The following is a 16,804-nucleotide window of genomic DNA, read 5'->3' as shown; positions in this document are numbered from 1 at the left end:
ATAATCCCTCAATTAAAAGAACAACTTTCCAAGACCAAAAAAAAAAAAAAATAGACTTATTCCTAAGATTCTTTGTTGCTGTGCTAGACTCTGCTGAAAGGGTTATTTTTCTCCAAAGTGTCTTATTTTAGAGAAAAGAAAATATTTTACTACCCCCAAAGACACAGGGTGAAAGAAATGGTATCACTGAGCAAAAATGAATTATTCTACAAACCCCCAAAGAGCCTTTTACAAGTTGAAGAGGGTACAGTACCAATTATACTATTATCTCACCCTACTCTCTGGGTGAATAGTCTGAAGGCCTAAAATTACAGTTGATGTTCAATTCCTTGGCTTCATTTGCAAATTGGAGTCATTTTCTTTTTTTGTGTGAATGCCATAAACACATGTTATATTGTTTAAGAGTAGCAGCCCTTAGTTTGTTATGATATTTTTCTCCTTTTTTGTCTCCCATGTTAAAGGACCTTTTTTTTTTTTGGTCTTAATTTGGTTTGTTGCAAATTGATGTAATACTGTGTTTCTGAATGATTTGCAGTGGTCTTAAGTGCCATTTGAGCCGAGGCTTTTTGGCTTATGATTTGTGAGTAGACCATTCTGGAGAAGGTCCTCCAACTGGCCAGATGTGTCATTTTGGAACAGATTGAGGGCCTGCCAAAACACCATTTGCTGCCAGGACCGGATATTGTAGGGGTGCTCACCACCCTGTTACCATATTTTTGCAGGTCTTAACATTGCATAAATAGGCAGCTGTTCTCTATTTAGAATATAAATGAGTCACCAGCTTGCTCTCCCTTGAGGATTTACCTGCAATGGGGAAACCACAGTGTTAACCCCTTCTTCCCCTCCTGTTGGAACATCACATTTATGCATACTTCTCTCAGCCCATTCAGAAGCAAACCCCTATGCATATAAATCACATCTTTCTTGCCAGTTAGACAAGAAAACTCAAAAAATATGCAGTTCACTCTGCTCAAATGGAACACATTTCCACAGCAGCTAAAGCAGTAAATTAATCAGCTTATAAACTGAGAGTGAGCAATTTGTGCTCACTTTTTTCTTATGGCTCCTTCAATAGGAGACAAGGTTCTCTAATCTCATAAAAGGCCATGACTTCATTAAGATGGAAAACCATGTTGTTGCAAGAGACAGGAAAAGAAAAGCCCTAAAAGTCACTCAGTTTTCTCTCTGGACCTATTTACAGGACAGGGGATTTTTATTTATTTGGAGAATGACAATTAACCTGGAGACTTAGCCCAACAAAGAAGCAGAGTGCTGAAGTGAGTCTCATTATGGGACATCAAAGGCAGTTGGCTTGACCTAATCCATGTTTGCAGCAGATGATTTACATAACAAGCTAGCACAAGCTGCCCAATTTTGATTTCAAATAACTTGACCAGTTTCAAATAGCTTGACCAATTTACATAAAATGTATGTGTGTGTGCATGCATATACATACACATGCATATACACACGTGTATTTGTGTGAGTGTGTGATTGCTTGTTCTAGCCCAAAGTATATTGGGGAAAAAACTTGTCAGTGTTAGAATATCAAAGAATAGAAAAAGTCAAAGCAGTTATGAAAAGCAGAGGCTGTTGTTGTGTTATATGGTATATTAGCTGCTTTCAACTACATTTCATTGAAGTATTGTTGACTTACAATATTACGTTAGTTTCAGGCATACAATGTAGTGATTCAATATTTTTATAGATTACACAAGATACAAAGTTGTTATAAAACATGGACTATATTCCCTCTGCTGTCTGTTACTTTCTTGTAACTGACATTTTATAACTGGTAGGTTGTACCCCTTAATCTCCTTCACCTGTTTTCTCAACTACTTTTTTGAATGTTTACCCTAAAATAGATATAGTCCTTATTTGCTAAATAAATCAGCATTCTGCAATCTGATAGGAGGGAGTCATTTCTCCAGGCTTTTCATCTTGCCAGGGGAGGAAAAGTCCAGAGATAGATAGGTGACATTTGGAGAGCCAGGCATGCCAGATTTTCGGAGGTTACAACCGAGGTCCAACCTGCTGTTCTCCTAATGAAAGGAGGGGAAATTCAGACTGGCAAAGCTGCTATAAGGGATATCTCTGCTCCGAATGTCACGCTGCCCAGATGTCACTCGGCAGGTGGAGATGCAGACAGAATGAAAATGTAGCCCTGTGTATGTGGGTGCTAGTGCGTTACAAGGGGAACAATGAATCTATCTTCAGAAGTGTAATGAAAACAGTGTGGATCTTGTCCATATTCATGTCACCAGAAAGCGTTTCTCAGAGAGTTCTCACTCCACTTCCCCTCCCTGACTGCCGGGCATACATGCTCCCAGACCATGTGCATATGACATGTTTCAGGGCTTTAAGTTTAACAAGCATAACAATTAATTTTAATGTATTTATATACATGTATGTGTACATATATGCTTTTTAAATAGAAAAATGGGATCATATTACCTAAACAGTTTTGTACCTTGAGTTTGTATTAAATCTCAAAACTGCATCATGAGTGTTTCTCATCTTATTTTCCTCCAGCTTATCTCATTTTCAACTCAGATTTCATAGCAGAGGTTCATAATCATATAACTAGTCACTTCTCTGTTTATGAGCACTCAGGTTCGTGCTGACATGTTTTAAGACGGGCATGTTTAAGACTTGAAGTTACCTTTTGCAAGAGAAACCTAAAGTTACTGTCACTGAGTTTTCTTTTACTGCAATTATTTTTCTTCAGTGTTACGAGATGACTTCCGGCAAAATCCCACAGATGTTGTAGTGGCAGCCGGAGAGCCTGCAATCCTGGAGTGCCAGCCTCCCCGGGGACACCCAGAACCTACTATCTACTGGAAAAAAGACAAAATTCGAATTGATGACAAGGAAGAAAGAATAAGTGTGAGTAAAATTGGAATGGATGCCCAGAGGGGTTGGATACCAAGCTTTAAAATGGATGTATTTTATTTATATTATCTATAATATTTTATTTATATTATTTTATTTATATTATTTGTTATTTATTATTAATAAAGTTATAGAACTCTATTTGAGTGCTAATTACTACTTACACTATATTGAAAAGGCTGAAAAAGGATACCCAAATGACAATTTTGGAATGAGGCTTCAAAGAGACAAAAATTATATAAATAAAATTCATATGTTATATTAATAACTGGACTAATCTGAATATGTAAATATATCTTTGTAGTAGAATATTGATGTCAACGCTCTTTTAGGAACTACAGATGCATTTATTGATCATAGACTACATTAAGTGTCAAAGTGTAAGTGATGACCATAAACTGTATTAACTAAAACATTTCTTTTCACACTACTTTCAAAATTATAAGAGGAAATTGTGGTGATGAATATTTCAAGCTGTTTTCCAGTTTTTCCTATGTAATATTTATAACTAAAATATTATGAGAATTCATTTCAAAGTTTAAGAGATGTAAAGTAAAATCAATGTTAAAATAACTGCCAAGTTCTGCAGTTTAAACTTACAAAAAATTAGTCCATTTTCACGGAAATTGATCATCATTAATTAGTTGATTAATATCAAGATGAAACACCCAGAAAATGGTAAAAAGTTAGAGAAATGGTATATAGATTATTTTTTCAGAGGATCTACTCACCATTAGTATGTGGAGTTTGTGAGAGTTAGTCACTGAAATAGTAGATAATGCCTCAACCTTCTGACATGGTTCTTAGTACAATTTTTGTACTCAGTACAATAACTAAGAATAAACATATTTAATTTAAAATAATGTATCATTTAACAGAACAAATGTGCTATTTCTATTAAAATGTCCATATAGTATGGGTGTCTATTATCTTTAAAAATATCTTATAAGTGAGATTTTATTCTTATGTGTATGTTGTGATTACATCATAACACAGAACCAGAGAGGCCATGCAAAAGATCACAGCATATTCACATGAATATTCTGGTTTGAACTGTGGACACTGTGGAGATCTACAGTGAAAGATCGTTTGGTTCCCAGTGGTCGGTGCTTGGCTACCAAACTTAGGAAAATGTGCTCCTGTTCAAGATTTTCTTTTTCGTGTTTGTAATCATTAAATTTTTGCTTTGTAACAAATCACCCCACAATACAACCATTGCATTTATTCTGTGATTCTGTGCGTGAGTTGACAGTTCTTTGCTCATTGCCAGGTTGGTTGATCTTTGCTAGGCATTCTCCAGCTTCTGTGGCTTGTTTGAAAGTGTGCTGGCAGCTGAATGATCTAGGATAACTTTCCTGTACTCACATGTCTGGCCATTGACTACTTCTCAAGCCAGCCATCTTGGTTCTTCTCCTCATAGCCTCCCATATTGCAGCAGACTAGCTTGGGCTGGGGCTCCCCAGGTGGCACCGGTAGTGAAGAACCTGCCCGCCAATGCAGGAGACGTAAGAGATGCGGGTTTGATTCCTGGGTTGGCAAGATCCCCTGGAGGAGGGCATGACAACCTACTCCAGTATTCTTGCCTGGAGAATTCCATGGACAGAGGAGCCTGGTGAGCTATAGTCCATAGGGTCACAAAGAGGCACACAGGACGGAAGTGACTTAGCATGCACTCAGCTTGAGCTAATTCCCATAGTTGTCTCAGGGTTCCAGCTGCAGCAAGCAGTCAAGTCCCTATGTTGCAAGTGCCTTTCTTCCGGTGAAATGTTGCTTTAGTTCCACTGAACAAATCAAGTCATACTGTCAGTTTCATCTTCAAGGGGAGGAGAAATGGCCTCCCTGGTTTATAACCTATCATTTATTCTACTGCATTTAGTTGAGAAAAGGTTGATGATCTTTTCTTCCGAAGTATAAAAAAATGTTGAAAATACTCTGTTGAAAATACATGGCTAGTTTTAGAGCCTGAAATATGTCTGATGAAAACATATCTACTTGAGTTCTATCTGCCTGTGAAATTAAAAAGTAAAGGAGGAAACCAGCATATTCTTATCTCATATCTCTTTAAGAGAGATTGTTTGAAAAAAAAAACAAAACTCAAAATTGGAAAAGAACCTGTAAGTTGATGATACACTTACTGAAAAGCTTATTCTGCTGTAGTATCCTCTTAACAAACAATATTTTAACATCATTATATTTGTTTATTCAAACAGAAATGCTTCTTATTTAAGAAACATTTAGGGGCCACCTATACAAAGCCAACAGTTTGTACCAAGTCATACTCATCATTCCAAAAAATTATTTGTTTTTATTCAACCTCACATCCCTCTTCAAAAGTTGTCTTATAAATACAGTTAAGATGGGACAAAGATAATTTTAATGCTAACAAATACCCCATGAAGACAGAGATTTTTACTTTTTGATTTACTGCTGAATCTCAAGGACCTAGAACACTGCCCAGCCAATAGAAGTACTCAACAAATACTCATTGAATTCTTCTGAGTCAATTGGATCTCATTATATTATCAAAATAAAATATCTAGTGCTTCTTTCTGATGACAGATGTCAATAGAAATTCATTCAACAGAATTTCAGAGTGAAGACCAACCATGAGGTTTAATGGCAGCAGTCACAAGTCTCGAAATAGGATCAGGCAAGAGATAGGAAGACTGCCTTAAAAGAAGCATTCTCTAGAAAGAGAATATGGAGGCTTACATGGAAGCAGAATTTAAAAGATGCCAAAAGAGTGGGAGAGTTTTGTGTCTTAGACACTCAACCATTTCTTTTAGAGAAAAATTATGTGCTTAATTTTTCAAGATTTTTTATTAATGACCTTTTTTCTCTGTTTCTTTTCTTCTCCATTTTCCTTTATTTTCTTTCTTCCGTCCAATTTTAACAGATCCGTGGTGGAAAACTAATGATCTCCAATACCAGAAAGAGTGATGCCGGGATGTATACGTGTGTGGGCACCAACATGGTGGGAGAGAGAGACAGTGATCCAGCAGAGCTGACTGTCTTTGGTAAAACTCTGTTTTAATTTATAAATTGCTATTTATTATCTACTCTTTCTTCACTTTTAAATATTTTTGCTAATACCAAACACCAGGCCATATACGGATGGTTACTTATGACTTGTAGTGAGCTGAATAAACTAGAATTGTCTTGTTTTCTGGTTCTTTCAGATGAAATCTTTGATTTGAAGAAAATTAAACTTTTGAAACAATTTACCTGCTTCATTCCTATATGTCTATAAGATTTTGCCTTTCATAAAAATGTTAAAAATTACTCTTTCTCAAAATCTGTTGGAGATTATATCCGTCTAAAGTTTATCACTCATTCCATTGCGATGCGTTTATCGAATATTTATTATGTGCATGACATGAGATAAGGCTTTTAAAAATTAGAGAGTATACTATAAAGTCATTTCACTTATCTTCTACTTAAAAAATCTCAGATTGAGCTACTTGCAGTTTTAGCTCATGATAAAAAGACCAGCTTGCTAGTTATACACACAGAATCAAAAAATAGAAAAAAGTTGTTAAACTATTTTGCTATGATATTCATGTTTCTTCAACTTTAAGAACCAAGGGCCTCTTGAGCTGGAGTAATTTAGTTAATTTTAGTTAAAACATTACTAGATCTGTATCACAGAAGTAGTAAAGAAAACATTAGAAAGGAAGAAATTGGAGATGATAAATATGATGGAATAAACAAAAGTAGGGAAAATACTGAGCAGCTGTGAAAAATTAAAAGAGAAATATTAATACAGTGACAGAAAATTGGGGAAAAAATGGAGATCCTCAAGATACTGGAAAATGAAACATCTTTTAGAAAATATTGAAATCTCATTCAAGTATCTATATGGAGTTATATATTATATGAATACACCCAAACATACTCACATACACATATTTATATATAGATGCTATGCTATGCTAAGTCACTTCAGTCATGTCTGACTCTGTGCGACCCCATAGACGGCAGCCCACCAGGCTCCCCCGTCCCTGGGATTCTCCAGGCAAGAACACTGGAGTGGGTTGCCATTTCCTTCTCCAATGCATGAAAGTGAAAAGTGAAAGTGAAGTCCCTCAGTCGTGTCCAACTCTTAGCGACCCCCATGGACTGCAGCCTAACAGGCTCCCCCGTCCATGGGATTTTCCAAGCAAGAGTACTGGAGTGGGGTGCCATTGCCTTCTCCATTATATATAGATGTGTATATGTATATATATATATAATAAATATATGTATATATGAATAAAACAGTCACTGTTACAGATACTATGTTTTTCTTAAATATGAGATAATTGTGAATTTTAGATTACTCTTTTTGTGCCAGTAAAATAATCTTCTGGATCTGTGCATAACATAAGACACCACATCATTCCTCCAGAACACGCCAAGGGCGGCATCAGAATCTGGCATGCGTCCCTAAAGAAACTTCTTTGGTAGCTTGGGATGTGCCACCCATAGGGTAATGGGAATGCCATGATGCAAAAAAGAGCCACAGTGTGATTTCCATTACATTTAGAGTGTAGATGTGCTTTATGAATATGTACCAGAGTGCAGACCTCTCTTTTTAATTGCTCTGAGTACCAGGTAATCTCTGGTCATACTCCTTGTGGCTACTAAGTAGCTTGAAGTCCAAAATGACAAAACCAAGAGAAATCCCATACTTCATGAAAGGAATTGAACAGTAAAAACAAAACTGTTTCAAGTGTGCGTGTTAATTTCTCTCCTGTGGAGTCCCCACAAGTATCCATGTTAGCCCTTAGATATCATGCAGTCACCTTTAAGAGTCTCAGAATGTGCTTCACTTGTAATGAATAAAATGCAGTTTTGCCTGCTAAGATATGAAATTAGTGGTCACCAAACACTAGCATTGAAAACCCACAAGTACAGCTGTGCTATTTAAAGAAACACTCTTCCCTATAATACTGCAGCTACCACCAGCTTCAAAGCAGAAAATTATTGTATTACAGCAGTATATATTGCCTTCAGAAGAAAACTGAAAGTGTTTATTGTTAATACCCAAGTAATTAGATTTACCAAATGTGACTGTGTTATGACATATTTATCCTACTTTCTTTAAAAACATGATTAGAACTACAGAATTTAACTAATTATGTCAGGAGTTACAGGAGGGACTTCTAAATTATTTTGAAAACAGCTGTAAACCAAAGAGATCAAATTTGTCTACAGGCAGCTCTTCTAGAACAATTGATTTAAGGAACAGAGAAACATTTATATTGTGGTATAGTCAGAACTGACCTAAGGGGTTATAGGTACAGTCTTAAGTTGTGGGAAAAAGTAAAATTCCATAATTGAAATTGAAAAAAAATCCAAACCAAGGAATAAAACATTAAAAGAGTCATGATGGCTTAAGTGTTTCAAGATTGTGACTACTATTGTTTGAAAAAGACCCCTCATGTACATTGACTCCCCAATTCTTAGAGAAAATAAAATAGTGTACTTTGTATAACGAGGCCTTCTTTATTTTATCTTGGTGCTTTATATCCAGAAAAATGTTTTCTAGTAAACCTATTTGTATTTCATATTTCCTTCAGTTAAGTCACTCAGTTGTGTCCAACTCTTGGCGAACCCATGGACTGCAGCACGCCAGGCCTCCCCGTCTATCACCAATTCCCCGGGTTCACCAAAACTCACGTCCATTGAGTTGGTAATGTCATCCAACTACTCATCCTCTGTCATCCACTTTTCCTTCTGCCTTCAATCTTTCCCAGCATCACGGTCTTTTGAAATGAGTCAGCATTTCTCATCAGGTGGCCAAAACATTGGACTTTCAGTTTCAACATCAGTCCTACCACTGAAACTCAGGACTGATCTCCTTGAGGACAGACTGCTTAAACCTCCTTGCAGTCCAAGGGACTGTCAAGAGTCTTCTGCAACAACACAGTTCAAAAGCATCAATTCTGTGACACCTAGCTTTCTTTATAGTCCAATTCTCACATCCATACATGACTACTGGAAAAACCATAGCCTTGACTAAATGGACCTTTTTTGGCAAAGTAATGTCGCTGCTTCTTAATATGCTGTCTTGGTTAGTCATAGCTTTTCTTCCAAGGAGTAAGCGTCTTTTAATTTCATGGCTGCAATCACCATCTGCAGTAATTTCAGAGCCCCCAAAAATAAAGTCTGACACTGTTTCCACTGTTTCCCCAACTATTTGCCATGAAGTGATGGGACTGCATGCCATGCAGTTTTCTGAATGTTGAACTTTAAGCCAACTTTTTCACTGTCCTCTTTCACTTTCATCAAGAGGTTCTTTAGTTCTTCTTTACTTTTTTCCATAAGGGTGGTGTCATCTGTGTATCTGAGGTTATTAATATTTCTCCCAGCAATCTTGATTCCAGCTTTTGCTTCCTCCAGCCCAGCGTTTCTCATGATTTACTCTGCATATAAGTTAAGTAAGCAGTGTGACAATATTCAGCCTTGATGTACTCCTTTTCTATTTGGAACCAGTCTGTTGTTCCATGTCCCGTTCTAACTGTTGCTTCCTGACCTGCATGCAGGTTTCTCAAGAGCAGGTCAGGTGGTCTGGTATTCCCATCTCTTTCAGAATTTTCCAGTTTATTGTGATCCACACAGTCGAAGGCTTTGGCATAGTCAGTAAAACAGAAATAGATGTTTTTCCGGAACTCTCTTGCTTTTTTGATGATCCAGTGGATGTTGGCAATTTGATCTCTGGTTCCATTGCTTTTTCTAAAACCAGCTTAAACATCTGGAATTCACTTCAGGTACTCTTGAAGCCTGGCTTAGAGAATTTTGAACATTACTTTACTAGCGTGTGAGCTGAGTGCAACTGTGCAGTAGTTTGAGCATTCTTTGGTATTACCTTCCTTAGGGATGGAATGACTACTGACCTTTTCCAGTCCTGTGGCCACTGCTTAGTTTTCCAAATTTGCTGGCATATTGAGTGCAGCACTTTCACAGCATTATATTTTAGGATTTGAAATAGCTCAACTGGAATTCCATCACCTCCACTAGCTTTGTTCGTAGTGATGCTTTCTAAGGCCCACTTCACATTCTAGGATGTCTGGCTCTAGGTGAGAGATCATACCATTGTGATTATCTGGGTCGTGCAGATCTTTTTTGTACAGTTCTTCTGCATTTTCTTGCCCCCTCTTCTTAATATTTTCTGCTTTTCTTAGGTCCAATTTCTCTCCTTTACTGAGCCCATCTTTCCATGAAACGTTCCCTTGGTATCTCTAATTTTTGAAGAGATCTCTAGTCTTTCCCTTTGTATTGTTTTCCTCTATTTGTTTGCACTGATCACTGAGGAAGGCTTTCTTATCTCTCCTTGCTATTTTTTGGAACTCTGCATTCAAATGAGTATATCTTTCCTTTCCTTCTTTGCTTTTTGCTTCTCTTCTTTCACAGCTATTAGTAAGGCCTCCTGAGACAGCCATTTTCCTTTTTTCATTTATTTTTCTTGGGGATGGTCTTGATCCCTGTCTCCTGTACAATGGCATGAACCTCTGTCCATAGTTCATTAGGCACTCTGTCTACCAGATCTAGTCCCTTAAATCTATTTGTCACTTCTACTGTATAATCATAAGGGATTTGATTTAGGTCATACCTAAACAATATAATCAGAATTTGCCATTGATCAGGTGATGTCCATGTGTAGTCTTCTCTTGTGTTTTTGGAAGAGGGTGTTTGCTATGACCAGTGTGTTCTCTTGGCAAAACTCTATTAGCCTTTGCCCTGCTTCATTCTGTACTCCAAGGCCAAATTTTCCTGTGACTCCAGGTGTTTCTTGACTTCCTACTTTTGCATTCCAGTCCCCTATAATGAAAAGGACAACCTTTTGGGATGTTAGTTCTAAAAGGTCTTGTAGGCCTTCATAGAACCGATCAACTTTGGCTTCTTCAGCATTACTGGTTGGGGCATAGACTTGGATTACTGTAATGTTGAATGGTTTGCCTTGGAAACGAACAGAGATCATTCTGTCATTTTTGAGATTGCATCCAAGTACTGTATTTCGGACTCCTTTTGTTGACCATGATGGCTATTCCATTTCTTCTAAGGGATTCCTGCCCACTGTAGTACATATAATGGTCATCTGAGTTAAATTCACCCATTCCAGTCCATTTTAGTTCGCTGATTCCTAGAATGTTGATGTTCACTCTTGCTATCTCCTGTTTGACCACTTTCAATTTGCCTTGATTCATGGACCTGACATTCCAGGTTCCTATGCAATATTGCTCTTTACAGCAACGGACCTTGCTTCTATCACCAGTCACATCCACAGATGGGTATTCTTTTTGCTTTGGCTCCATCCCTTCATTCTTTCTGGAGTTATTTCTCCACTGATCTCCAGTAGCATATTGGGCACCTACTGACCTGGGGAGTTCCTCTTTCAGTATCCTATCATTTTGCCTTTTCATACTGTTCATGGGGTTTTCAAGGCAAGAATACTGAAGTGGTTTGCCATTCCCTTCTCCAGTGGACCACATTCTGTCAGACCTCTCCACCATGACCCACCCATCTTGGGTGGCCCCATGGGCATGGCTTAGTTTCATCGAGTTAGACAAGGCTGTGGTCCTAGTGTGATTAGATTGACTAGTTTTCTGTGATTATGGTTTCAGTGTGTCTGCCCTCTAATGCCCTCTTGCAACACCTACCGTCTTACTTGGGTTTCTCTTACCTTGGATGTTGGATATCTCTTCACGGCTGCTCCAGCAAAGCACAGCCGCTGCTTTTTACCTTGGATGAGGGGTATCTCCTCACCGCCGCCCCTCCTGACCTTGAACATGGAATAGCTCCTCTAGGCCCTCCTGCGCCCAGGCAGCCACCCCTTCTTGGACGTGGGGTAGCTCCTCTTATGGGATCACTGCTCCTTTCTACTGGATCCTGGTGTACAGTGATCTGTTTGCGCCCTCCAAGAGTGTATTTCCCAGTCTGTGTCAGTTCTGGCGGCTCTATGGTCGGGTTAATGGCGACCTTCTTCAAGAGGGCTTATGCCATAACTAAGCCTGCTGCGCCCAGAGCCCCTGTCCCTGTGGCAGTCCACTGCTGAGTCTTACCTCCACAGGCAACACTCAAACACGGTTCTGTCTCAGTCTCTGTAGGGTCCCTGGGTCTCACAAGGTTTGTTTGAGCCCTCTTAAAGTCTCCGGCGGGAATGGGGTTTGATTCTAGATGTGAATTTACCCCTCCTACCATCTTGCTAGGGCTTCTCCTTTGCCCTTGAACGTGGCATATCTCCTCACAGCCGCTCCAGCACCTACCGTCTTACTGGGGTTTCTCTGACCTTGGACGTGGGGTATCTCCTCTCGGCCACTCTTTTATGGTGTTTGTTCTTCTTTAATACTTGCTGACTAGAAAATAACATCCTAGTTAAGTGGCAGCACCAGATGTAAAAATTGGAAGTGGGCATCCTAGTGTAGAAGGACACTAAACTCTTTAACACAATCTGCTGCTGCTGTTTCGTTGCTAATTCATGTCCAACACTTTTGTGACCCCATGGACTGTAGCCCTCCAGGCTCCTTTTTCTATGGGGTTTCCCAGGTAAGAATACTGGAGTAGATTGCCAGGTCCTTCTCCAGGGGACCTTCTCAGCCCAGGAATTGAACCTGCATCTCCTAGGCAGGCAGATTTACCACTGAACCACCTGGGAAGCCATGATGTCTTCATAAAAAATACTTTCTAGCAATTTACATATGTTAATTAACTTCTAGAGCTCCTGAAGACAAAAAAAAACTAGAGTTGAAGTATGTAAGTATATAATTTGAAGTATATAATTATAAGTTGAAGTATATAATTAAATTTCCAATTATGGGTAGCTTGAGATATCCATTATGCAGAATTTAACTGTCATTAAAAAACAACCAAAAAATAAGAAAAATTTTCCCAATGATTTTTAAATGTTTAAAGAAATAATACATAAAAATGATTTTATATGCTACATTTCTTATAGATATTAGTAGTATTACAAATCTTAAATGAAATGCAGAGATGTCTTGCCCCCTCCTCCCAACACAGATATCCTCATGTAGACACACACCCAATTCTCATCTTTGAACATTTCTATAAGCCTGTTTTGCTTTTTCTTCTGGGATGCTCTCATATTTCTTTGTGTTTATTCTGCAATTTTACACATTTATTGACTTCTGATTTTGGAAGATGATGATTTGGCCTACTGATAACTTGTTCCCCAATATCTCACCAGCACTCACCCTCTTTTTGTCCTTTAGTATATTGACTTTGGAAACATTGATTATATTAATATCAATGACTTAAGTTATAATATTGTAAATATGGACTGTGAGCTAAGTGTTATGCTGTTATAATAGCATTACTTTTCTGGCTTTATATTTGATCTTCTTTCAATTAACACATTATTGACCATAGACATATTAAGGCCAGAGGTGGTAGATTATGCAAAAATCTCCCCTATCAATAATGTGTTTATAATAAGTCCGTTTTTCCTTTTACTTGTGTTTACCTATACCTGTCATGAATTCTTGAAACTGAAACAAGAGATTCACATTTCTCTAAATTCTATTTAGCTATTAAGTCCACTCTTGCTGCACCCTTCCTGGAGGCCTTAGACTTTCTACTCTGTCCAACCAGGGTGGATGCTATTTAGATCTACCCCAGAAACTTCATTCTGACATTCATCTCCCCTTTCCTCTGCTGCTGGATTCCCTGTTTCCTGCATCCCATATTTGTATTTTTTTCTTACTTAACTCTTGTATTCAGAACAGTATTTTTCTCCAGATTTCTCCTTGACTGGAGCCTACAGCATGTTCCAGACTGAACTGTCTCTATTCTATCCAAAACAATGGATACTTTGGCTGGTTATAGAATTCCAGTTTTAAAAAATATTTTTGCTTAGAATATTAAAGTTGTCGCTTAACTATCATTTTGTTTCCACTGTTACTCTTGAGAAGTCTACTGTACTTTTGATTCCTATGTGATCATTTTTCTTTTCTTTTTCTTTCAGCTTTACTCAGTACTTTGTCTTTATCCCATGGTTCTGAAATGTTTCAATACCGTGCCTCGGTTTGGCACTTTTTTCTCTTACTAGTTAGACACTTGCTGCTGCTGCTGCTAAGTCGCTGCAGCCGTGTCCGACTCTGTACGACCCCACAAATGGCAGCCCACCAGGCTCCCCCGTCCCTGGGATTCTCCAAGCAAGAACACTGGAGTGGGTTGCCATTTCCTTCTCCAATACATGATTGTGAAAAGTGAAAGTGAAGTCGCTCAGTCGTGTCTGACTCTTACCCCATGGACTGCAGCCTACCAGGCTCCTCTGTCCATGGGATTTTCCAGGCAAGAGTACTGGAGTGGGGTGCCATTGCCTTCTCCGAGTTAGACACTTAGTGAGCATCTTATCTAAAAATGCTGTATTCAAACAACTCAGTGAAATACACGGTTCATTTTTTTTCTGTTCTATTTTTCTGTCAAGCATAAATTCATTAATTAGATGTTAAATCTCCTAGCTCTTTTTCTGAATTATTTCTTATTTAGAGCATCTTGTTCTTATTTCATGGATTTTTAACTTCTCCTGCATTTCAGGATTTTACTAATATTCTTTTCTGAATAAAATCTTCTCATAATGTACCTTAGGATATATCTATGCTTTATTGATAATGTGTGCCCTTCATTTAAGAATTCAAAACATAAGGTGTTATCGAAATCAATATAATTGCTAAAGATAAAATCTAGTTCTTTTAAATAATATTAACTTGCAAACCTTAAAACAACAAAATATTTATTTGTTCACTTATTTAACAAATATCTCTTGAACACCTACTATGTGCCAAGCTCTAAATGTTTAAATAGAGTAGAAAAATGAATAGACAGGTCCCCTGCTCCCACCATGACTCTCGTATCAGCAATAACATGAAACTTTCCCTCTAAAATATGGTGAGAAAGGCATTTATTTTTTCCCTCTGAGAACATTTACCTATGTTTGTTTTTGCTTCACAGGATGGTTTCTCTCAGACAAAGAAAATTCTTGGCAAGAAAAGAAATTAGTGCAGCCAGGATTTATTTAATCACAGTCAGGCAGACTGATCGTTATCATCCAGTCTGTTTTGGAAGGGCACAGTAATTCACATTCAATGGCTCTCCTAACCCCTGCCCCTCATACATACCTATTCAAATAACACTAGGACTAGCTTTCTGACTTCCTCCTTTAATGGGCACAACTGGGTGGTGGATCCTCTTGGGTCAGCTGAAGTTGAGATAAGATTTACAAGCAGTGGTTAGGTCTCATGTGCTTTTACTGCATAGCTTTAGTCTTAGAGAACTTGAAGAACTCTACCTATCTAATTATTGTCATAATGCTGCTTTTATAATGTCAAACAAAGCTCATTTTTAAATTGTTAAGGTTGTCCTAGTAATAGCTGTCACAGCACAGCCTTTGCCAATTTTATAGTCCTATTCACTGACTGAATACAGTTGAAAAGAGAAATTCTCTGGGCACTTAATTTCCTTCAATGTAGCGTGTAAGTAAGAAACTTTAGATATATTATGCAACCACATTTCAGATTTATGATTTGGGGGTTAAATTGAATCTTTGCTTTTTGAATATTATTGACGTAAGTACAAGGAGACTTGGTGTTTGATTTTATTACAGTTGCATACAAAGTTGGATTTTTCCACAATGCCAGTTTGTTACTAAATTGACCTGACTACTTGAGAGCTGTATTTTACATAGTACCACAGTGCCAAACAAGACTACTGTCTCAAGAGAGATTAACCTTGTAAGCAAGTTATGCAGGTGAATCAAATCCAGTTAATCTCACATAAAAAAAAAGTTAATTGCATTGGCAAAGACATTGTCTCTGATCACTCTATGGCTGTATAATTAGGAATCAAGCCATTCAGAGGAACTCTAATCTAATTGATAAGCAGTCAGCAAATAGCCCTTGAGATTTCTCCCCCTATGTTTTAATATGTGATCAGACATAAGGTGATAATATGGAAAAATCATTGACCTTATTTTGACATGTGTTAAAATTAGGTTTGCTTGTTAGACAGTAGTTCAAGATTTTTCATGTATATTTATTTTAGTTCAGATCTTCATAGAATACAAATTTCATGGGGTATTAATGAGTATTGAATGAGGTCAGTTATCAACCTGATGTTTCTCTTATCATTTTACTTTCTAATCCTTCTAAATACATTTATTTGCAAATGATTTTGACACAAAACTCCAAGATAATTCCTTGTAGTTTTTGTAACGTGTGTCTGAAAGAGGTATGACTTTGTGTTGGGCATATGATAACAGTAGAACCTGCAAAGGCAAAGCATTTAAAATACGTTTCTACCTGTACAACTTCTTTAGTCTTTAATATTCGTGTTTGAGTCTTAAATTTTCTAGAAATAAAGCCTAGTTAAGGAAACTGAAAACAGTTCTTACCATTTAAATAAATGGTAAGCAAAACTACAGTTTTTAACATGCTGTTCTTTGTAGGCAGTTAAAATTACAAAATAAAAGTGAACTTAGTATAAAGAGCAGAAAACAATTGATACAACAAATAACACAATTTAGAGATAATTGTCACAAAATGTATTATGGAAATTCTCAGAACAGTCTTTTTTTAAAGTTGTGACCAAATTCCAACGAATTAGTAAATTTTGATATTACTTTGTTGTAAGGCACACCCTCAATATACTCAGGTATAAACCTTTTCTAATGTGCCATGTATATGCAGATGACATTCTTCTGGGTTATTCTTTGTGTTAATGGGCACAATAAAGGACAGAAACAGTACGGACCTAACAGAAGCAGAGGATATTAAGAAAAGATGGCAGGAATACATAGAAGAACTATACAAACAATATCTTAATGATCTAGATAACCACAATGGTGTGATCACTCACCTAGAGCCAGACATCCTGGAATCTGAAGTTAGATGGGCCTTAGGAAGCATCACTA

At 37.5% G+C, this 16,804-nt stretch overlaps 1 protein-coding gene across 1 annotated transcript in view; it reads left to right on the top strand.

The window, feature by feature from the left end:
- Positions 1-16,804, top strand: part of ROBO2 (roundabout, axon guidance receptor, homolog 2 (Drosophila)) — a 657,579-nt gene that overhangs the window by 463,423 nt on the left and 177,352 nt on the right. The window contains exons 3-4 of the mRNA XM_010844340.1: positions 2,729-2,886; positions 5,789-5,909. Coding sequence (XP_010842642.1) covers positions 2,729-2,886; positions 5,789-5,909 — 279 coding nt within the window. The remainder of the gene's footprint in view (positions 1-2,728; positions 2,887-5,788; positions 5,910-16,804) is intronic.

The sequence above is a fragment of the Bison bison genome, unplaced genomic scaffold, assembly GCF_000754665.1.
Source record: "Bison bison bison isolate TAMUID 2011002044 unplaced genomic scaffold, Bison_UMD1.0 scf7180017864200, whole genome shotgun sequence".
In the NCBI taxonomy this organism is placed as follows: Eukaryota; Metazoa; Chordata; class Mammalia; order Artiodactyla; family Bovidae; genus Bison; species Bison bison.
The sequence above is the reverse complement of the archived record's forward strand: the minus strand, read 5'-3'. Positions and strand labels throughout refer to the sequence as shown.